Source organism: Mustela nigripes, chromosome 5 (genome assembly GCF_022355385.1).
Source record: "Mustela nigripes isolate SB6536 chromosome 5, MUSNIG.SB6536, whole genome shotgun sequence".
NCBI lineage: Eukaryota > Metazoa > Chordata > Mammalia > Carnivora > Mustelidae > Mustela > Mustela nigripes.
The window spans coordinates 25,572,248-25,580,435 of NC_081561.1; the positions used below are offsets into that span (position 1 = coordinate 25,572,248).

The 8,188-nt window shown below is 48.6% G+C and overlaps 1 protein-coding gene across 4 annotated transcripts in view; it reads left to right on the top strand.

Annotated features, from left to right (window-relative positions):
- Nucleotides 1-8,188, top strand: part of ZSCAN26 (zinc finger and SCAN domain containing 26) — a 10,815-nt gene extending 2,627 nt beyond the window's left edge. For all 4 annotated transcript variants that reach the window (XM_059399644.1, XM_059399647.1, XM_059399645.1 and 1 more), the window contains exons 2-4: nt 1,155-1,632; nt 1,917-2,034; nt 4,276-8,188. In XM_059399644.1, coding sequence (XP_059255627.1) covers nt 1,213-1,632; nt 1,917-2,034; nt 4,276-5,177 — 1,440 coding nt within the window. In that variant the 5' untranslated portion in view covers nt 1,155-1,212 and the 3' untranslated portion in view covers nt 5,178-8,188. The remainder of the gene's footprint in view (nt 1-1,154; nt 1,633-1,916; nt 2,035-4,275) is intronic.

The following is an 8,188-nucleotide window of genomic DNA, read 5'->3' on the forward strand; positions in this document are numbered from 1 at the left end:
TTTGAGAGTTACCCTGTCCACATCCAGGACGGTGTAACAGTAAGCTGTATTTGGAGCCCAACCAGGTTTTATAGTGTTTTTAAAACCCAAGAGCCAATTTTCATGATTCATTTAGGTGTTTGTTTAATCTAGAACAATACCGCTTTTTATTTTTGTGAAATCAACTTTTGTAGGTGAGCTGCATTCAGGATTTATCTGAAAGTCTCCTTGTTATTAGATTCATGTGAAACATTTATTACAAATGCGTAAGCGAGAAGGCACAGGTTGGTTGGCTGTTGGTGTTCCTGGGCTTGAGCATTTGATTAAGTTTGTGGCTGCCAGATGTCTCCATTGTTTCTTTCGTCATTAATAAGCAATCACGTGGTGATTCTTTGAGACTGTGAGAATGTCCTTTTCCCCCACTCCTTTGCCCAGTGACTTCACCCATTTGTGGTCCTTTTTCTTTCTTTCTTTCTTTTTTTTTTTTTTTAAAAAGATTTTATTTATTTGTTTGTTTGTCAGAGGGAGAGAGAGATAGCACAAGCAGGCAGAGCGGCCGGCAGAGGGAGAAGCAGGCTCCCGGCTGAGCAGGGAGCCTGATGCGGGGCTTGATCCCGGAACTCTGGGATCATCTGGGATCCTGACCTGAGCCGAAGGCAGTGGCTTAACTGACTGAGCCACCCAGGCATCCCCCCATTTGTGGTTCTTGATTCAATCTGTTATTTCGTCAAGCTACAAAATCGTGATTTTTCAGATTTGTTATGCCTGCTCTGTCAGCTGGCAATCTTGTGTAGAACCGAGTTTTCTCATTTTGTATGTATATTCTGTTTCTGGAAGGGTTGTTTCCCAGAGAAAGGGATTAATACTAATCATTGGAATTGTGTGAGTACAGCAAAGGTGTATTACAGTTATTGTTACTGTTATCATTGCTGCTCCTGTGATTCTTTTCTTTTTTTAAGATTTATTTATTTATTTGCCAGAAAGAGACACAGCGAGAGAGGGAATACAAGTAGGGGGAGCGGGAGTGGGAGAGGGAGAAGCAGGCTTCCTGCCAAGCAGCAAGCCTGATGCCGGGTTCTGTCCCAGGACTCCTGGTGCATGACCTGAGCGAAGGCGGACGCTTAATAGTGAGACACCCAGGCGCCCCTGTGATTCTTGCTTTCTCACATTGGCAGGAGGAGACAGTGAAAAGGAAGCTCTCTGGGGCAGAGCGGAAGCAGGCTGACGCTGGGGATGGCGATGGCACTGGTGAACGCTCATTCCCCAGCTCCTCTGAACCTGAAGAAGGAGGGGCCGCGGACAGGGAAGGAGGATCGCTGCTCTACTTGGGAACAGGGGTTCAGGCTACAGGGAAAGAGCTCAGGCCTCGGACAAGAGCCACTGTGCAAACAGTTCAGGCAGTTGCGGTACGAAGAGACCACAGGGCCGCGCGAGGCGCTGAGCCGGCTGCGGGAGCTCTGCCGACGCTGGCTGCAGCCCGAGACACGCAGCAAGGAGCAGATCGTGGAGCTGCTGGTGCTGGAGCAGTTCCTGACCATCCTGCCCGCGGCGCTGCAGGCCCGGGTGCGGGAGCAGCACCCAGAGAGCGGGGACGAGATGGTGGTCATGCTGGAACACCTGCAGCCGGAGCTTGGGAAGGCAGGACAGCATGCGGTAAGGAGCGGATGGGCTCTTTTGCAGAGAAGCAGGACCTGAGGCCTTGGGCCAGAGCAGGGGGTGTGAGTTCAGCAGCAGGAGAGCTGCTGAGCTGTGGTTCCATTTCTTTCCAGTTTGGCGGCTCGTAGGGAAGGTCAGCCTCTCCCGCTGTCTGCTGCGAGGAACTGAACATGCTGATGCCCCCTCCGGTTCCTCTTCGCTCCTTTCTCACAGGGAAGTGTTTCTGAAAGTTTCCTCCCAAGCCCTCAGGTCCCTAACTGTCCCTGCATAACTGTCCTTAGGGCCCAGACCAGGCAAAGAAGCAAAAGGTGCTTGCAGAGGAGGCGGCCCCTGTGGCAGCGGTGCGGGAGCCGCAGGTCCAGGCTGAGCGGGACGTTCTGGGGCCCGAAGAAGAGAAGGGTAAGGAACAGCGGGCGTCCTCCCTCATGTGACAGGCGCGTTCGGCGTCCCCTGCCGAGGCCCGGCTTTTGTGTTTGTCTTGAGTTGGGTTTATTGAGGCCTAATCTACACTCGGCAGAGTTCACTCCGTGAGTGTTCTGGTCAGTGAGTTTTCACAAACATGACAAAACTCAGTTGTCTAATCACCACAGTCCAGATCTGGAAGATTCCCATCAGCCCAGACGCTTCCCCCCGCCCCCCCGTCCTTTCCTTGGCGCTTCTGTTCAGCTGAAACCAAAAGCTTCTCCCATACTGTCCTTCATCTCCTCCTTCTTCCTTTTACAACGGGGGTGACCAGACAAGGGTTGCTAGTGTCTCACCCGAGGCAGAGAGCCCCAGCCAGGTGCACCAGTCCTCATTTTTTCTTGTCTCCTTCAAGTTACTGTAGTGTTATTACTGTCTTTTGTTTCTAAATGTCACCTAGATTTGTTTCTTCCTGTATGGTATTTTCATTGTTGCTTAAATCCCTCTTTCTTGTTTCTGTCCCTTACATTTTTTTTTTTAAGATTTTTATCTATTTGAGAGAGAAAGCACCAGAGCATGAGCGGGGTGAGGAGCAGGGGAAGCAGATCCCCGCTGAGCAGGGAGCCCGATGCGGGGCTCGATCCCAGGACCTGAGATCATGACCTGAGCTGAAGGCAGACGCTTCACTGACTGAGCCCCCCAGGCACCCCATGATGGGCATGTATTTTAAGTACGACAAGGAAATGTGGTCATAGTAGATCCTTGACACTGTCCCTTGCCCTCTGGGTCTGTTGAAAATGCTGTTTTACATTCAAAGTTCAGGTCATTTTCGGGTTTCAGAGCTGCCCCCACCTTTAGTTGTATATGTTCTTAGATCATCGCTGGGGAAGGCTCTCTCTTCCTTTAAGCCCTCCCACCCCTGTGGCCACTGCAGGAAGATGTGCACGAGGTGCCCCGTGCGGGACTCACGGTCTCTGGCCTCGCCTGGCGAGTCCCCCACGGTTCACTTTGGCTCTCCTGTGCTCTCCCTTTGCGGTTGGTCGGCTGCCTTCACGGGGCTCACACTCTTGAACTCGCACTAGCTTGTCATGGGTGCTGCTGAGGACCTCTTCTCACTCCAGCTTTGCGTCCTCATTCAGGCTCCGGGCCTCGGAAGGCCTTCTACTCCCCAACCTGTGCCTGTGTGTCTGCGCTTTGGCTTTATTCGTCAGATGTTGCTTGTGGTCTTCCACGTACCAGACATGTGAGCCGTTACAGCATTGAGACTCCCGGTGTCCGTCGAGCCCCACAGGAAGGCAGCTACTGCTGTCCAAAGAGATCAGGAAAGTCCAAGACCTCTTTGTGAACTTAAGTTAGCTTCGAGGTCTTGTAGTCCAGTGGTTTTGATCTATCGGTGAGGATGCTGAGCTCAGAGGGTTCAGATGACACAGCTAATCAGTGATAAAATGGGCTCTGTGTCTGCATTTCTTCATTTCCAGCACCTTCTTACTGGCCCGAGGGCCTTCATTTGACCTCCGGCTGACAAACCATTTTCTTTCTTTCTTTTTTTTTTTTTTTTCAGATTTTATTTATTTATTTGACAGAGAAAGAGAGATCACAAGTAGGCAGAGAGGCAGGCAGACAGAGAGAGGAGGAAGCAGGCTCCCCACTGAACAGAGAGCCTGATGCAGGTCTCGATCCCAGGACCCTGAGATCATGACCTGAGCCAAAAGCAGAAGCTTAACCCACTGAGCCCCCAGGTGCCCCAAAAGCGTTTTCAAGAATGTATAGCCATTGGGGCGTCTGGTTGGCTCAGTGGGTTAAGCCTCTGACTTCGGCTCGGGTCATGATCTCAGGGTCCTGGGATTGAGTCCTGCTTCCCCCTCTCTCTGCCTGCCTCTCTGCCTACTGGTGATCTCTCTGTCGGGTAAATAATAAATAAAATCTTAAAAAAAAAAATGTACAGCCATGTCCTTTGAGACTATTGGCTTGCTTGCTAACTTTGTGTGCTGTGTGTATGTCATATGATCAAGTTCAAACCATTTAAGATAAGCCGCCTCCTCCTAAGGTCGCCATCCCCGCCCCCCCCAGCAACCACTGCTCACAGTTTCTTGTGGGCCACTGTGTATCTGTTCTGTGCTTCCGCAGCATTTCCACTTGGCACACACGGCTTGATTTAAATTTATTCCTCCTGAATGCAGATTCCCTTCCCTAAGCATCAAAAAACAAGTAATTGGTGGTATATATTTCATGTTTCAGGTGACGGGACAAAGACTGAGAACGGGAAGGTGGTTGTACAGACAGATTCTCATGGAGGAGCGGAATCATCTGGGAAAGTGTCTGAACCTGTAGAACCTGGTCCTAAGGACCCTAACTTGGAACAGCAGCAGGTCAGGCCCACGGAGAAGACTGAGTGTAAATGCTCAGAATGTGGGGAGGGCTTCACCCAGAGCTCAGACCTGATTGGACACGAAGGGACACACGCAGAAGGAAAGCTCTGTGGCTCTGAGGCTTGTCAGAGTCCCAGGCCTGTGGCACATCAGAAAGTCTGCTCAAGAGAGAAGGGTCATCAGTGTCACGAGTGTGGGAAAGCCTTTCAGAGAAGTTCACATCTTGTCAGACACCAGAAAATCCATCTTGGCGAGAAGCCTTATCGGTGCAAAGAGTGTGGAAAGGTCTTCAGCCAGAATGCAGGCCTTTTGGAACACCTCAGGATCCATACTGGAGAGAAACCTTACCTGTGCATCCACTGTGGGAAGAACTTCAGGCGCAGCTCCCACCTCAACCGACACCAGAGAATTCACAGCCAGGAGGAGCCCTGTGAGTGCAAGGAGTGTGGGAAGACCTTCAGTCAGGCCCTTTTCCTCACGCACCACCAGAGAATCCACAGCCACTCCAAAAGCCATCGCTGTAATGAGTGCGGGAAAGCCTTCAGTTTGACCTCAGACCTCATCCGCCATCACAGGATTCACACCGGAGAAAAGCCTTTTAAGTGTGCCATATGCCAGAAAGCCTTCCGACTGAACTCCCACCTGGCCCAGCACGTGAGAATCCACAATGAAGAAAAGCCCTATGAGTGTAGTGAGTGTGGCGAAGCCTTCAGGCAGAGGTCGGGGCTTTTTCAGCATCAGAGGTATCACCACAAACACAGTCCGCCTTGATGGGGCATCCCGTCTGCAGGAACGTCAGGGACAGTACGTTGACAAGCAAGCAGCACTTTAGGAAGTCACTCCAGCCGGTTCGAGCCTCTGAGAACTCCAGGGGCCAAGCCGGAGGCTCTGCCCCTTCACGTGTGCTCAGGTGCCGAGCACAACTATTTGACCTTTGATGCGACTATGGGAACAAGCGGAACAGCATTCTTCACTGCAGGACTTCTCTGAGCCTTTAACTTGGTAAATGTATGATTGCACACCTCCAAGTAGTAGAGACCCTCATGCTGGGTGAGGACTTTGAAGTCAGCAGTGAGTCAGCCAAGTACCTATGGATTTATAGGCTTGAATGGAGCCAGAGCAGGTCGATACGTTTGCATCTGCTATAGCAACAGCTATAAAGTAAAACTAAAGATGTTTGGAAAATCCCACTCTCAAAGGGATCTTAAAGTGCAAGTTAAGGTTGGCATTTTCCCCCACTGGCTTCACTAACCACCCCTGCGGGCATCCCCTCTCCTTCCCCCACCTCAGTCAGCGGAAGCATTTTAGAAAGCAAAGAAAATTTAGTTCGACCACTTCTTACCCCATTCTTGTCACAATACTTCACTGATTCGAGTTAGAAATCAAGATTTTATTTAAAGTATGGAAGAGACTTCATAAGTCATTTCAACGAGTAGTGCTGAGTTAAATCAGGCAGCAGCTGTCTTGCTCGGTAACTCCAATGCCAGGTTAGTGGCTCCTGCACAGACACTGTTTAATAGGTGGAGAAAGAGATTAGACATTTTTCCTTAAAGACTGATAGTGCAACTTTATTTTATTTTTTAAAAGATTTTATTTATTTATTTATTTATTTGAGAGAGAGCATGAGTAGGGGGGAGGGCGAAGGGAAAGGGGGAAGCAGACTCTCTGCTGAGCACAGAGCCCAACACTGGGCTTGATCCTAGGACCCTGCGATCATGACCTGAACCAAAAATCAAGAGTCAGATGCTTAACCGACTGAGCCACCCAGATGCCCCTGATAATATGATTTTTAAATGTTCTTATTCTGGAATTCTTTGGAAGTCAAATAAAGTCAGCTCGGAGGAGATCATGATTTTATACTGTGAATACCAAAATGTCATGGTAATGATGGCGAACATTGAGCTTAGGGGAGTCCGCCCTTGAACTGTCATTGCTTGCTGATTGTCAGTAACTGTATAGGGTATTGTGTCTGGAAAAAGTGTCTCAGTCTTCTGTGGGAATGAACCCTCGGGTATTGCTGAGGTTTTGGTTCAGCTGCATATAGTTTAGAAACATGCGAGGAGTGACTTCACAATAGCTTGTTTTTATCTCAGAAAAATCCGGTGACAAGCAGTCCAGGACTGATAAAGTGGTTCCATGACACCACTAGGGACCCTGCCTCTGCTTTTCTGTTAACCTCCTAGTGCACACCACCAGTCCTGAAGTTGTCACATGATCCTTGGTGGCTGCTGAAGCTCCAGCCATCACATGCAAAATGCAGACAGAGACAGAAGGAAAAAAATTCCTCGCAGTTCAGCCAGCTCTCCATGCACAGCCTCCCAGAAGTCAGTTCACCACACTAAAACTTGGGAAAGGGAGTCTGGAGAGTGTCTTGTGGTTTGTGGTGTGCCCAGCCAGAAACTAAGCTTCTATCACTAAGAAGAAGGGGAAACATGAAGGCTGGAACAGGCACTTTGCAGTCTTGACCCACTTCCCAACTGCATCTGGCTGTGTGCAGTCTGACCGGCTGCCACCGTTAATGCCGTTTCCTGGAGGAGGACCAAATAGGTGGGAGAAGCAGGGCAACTTTTTGAGGCAATTTTGAAGAATCCATGGAAACAGTAATGTTCGATTCCTTAGGAAGTCGTAAAGCTGTCTTTCATTCTGCCTTGATGGATAAAGTTAAGTGGATATCAGGGATTTTCTCTCCAAGTGTTTTGACAGCTGTGCTGAGGTCGGTACCTAAGCCCTCAGCTCTGTATCATAGTTAAAATCTGTTTGAGTCTGTTCCTTTTAAGAAGGGAACAAAGAATAAAGAACAAAGAATGTCTTTATTATTCTCATGAAAAAGCAATGACAGTGACAAGAGTTAAAGTATGAGAGTGATGCACTCTTTTTTTTTAAGATTTTATTTACTTATTTGAGAGTCAGAGGGAGAGTGTAAGAGGGGAGAAGGTTAGAGGGAGAAGCAGACTTCCCGTGGAGCAGGGAGCCCAGTGTGGGACTTGATCCTGGGACTCCGGGATCGTGACCTGAGCCGAAGGCAGTTGCTTAACCAACTGAACCATCCAGGCTCCCAAGAGTGATATATTCTTAAATATCTGAAAAATTTAGCTTTCTTTATGATGATTCTGAGGTCCATGCATTATAAGTGTTCTAAATTCATGGACACCTTAACCAACCTAATCCCTCACACAGTCCCAAAGTCAGTGGTGTTCTCATCAGTACCCTGGGGGCATACCCATAGCCACTTGAACATAAGTGTTGGAAACAGGTATATTTTATTTTTAAATTTTTTTTAATGTGAGCATGGGGACGGGGAGGGGAAGGAGGAGTGGGGACAAGAGATTCTCAAGCAGGCTCCATACTCAGGACCCGAAGATCATGAGCTGAGCTGAAATCAAGAGCAGGTGCCCCTGGATACGGGTATATTTTAATAACATGCTTTTCTTCTCTATTCTTGAAGGTTATAGGAATATTGAGGAAAGGGCAAAATGTTATAGCAGATCTTGATGAAGGTTTTGCTTGTGATGCAACCCATGTTAGATGCTCTAGAAGGAAAGCCGAAAGTCTGTTGAGAGGGCAGCAACCCGGGAGGGATGAGCTGTGTCACAAGGTAGCCTACTGATCAGCTTTTCTGTTGGGATAATATCCTGTAATGTTCAGAAAAGATGGTCCTTGTGTGTCTTCATTTCCTGCTCACTTTCTGCTTAAAAAACATAAAGTTATTAGTAATCGTGCCATTATAATATAGTATGGAAAAACAGGAAAATAAAGCACCCTAAATTTTCACCTGTCAGAAA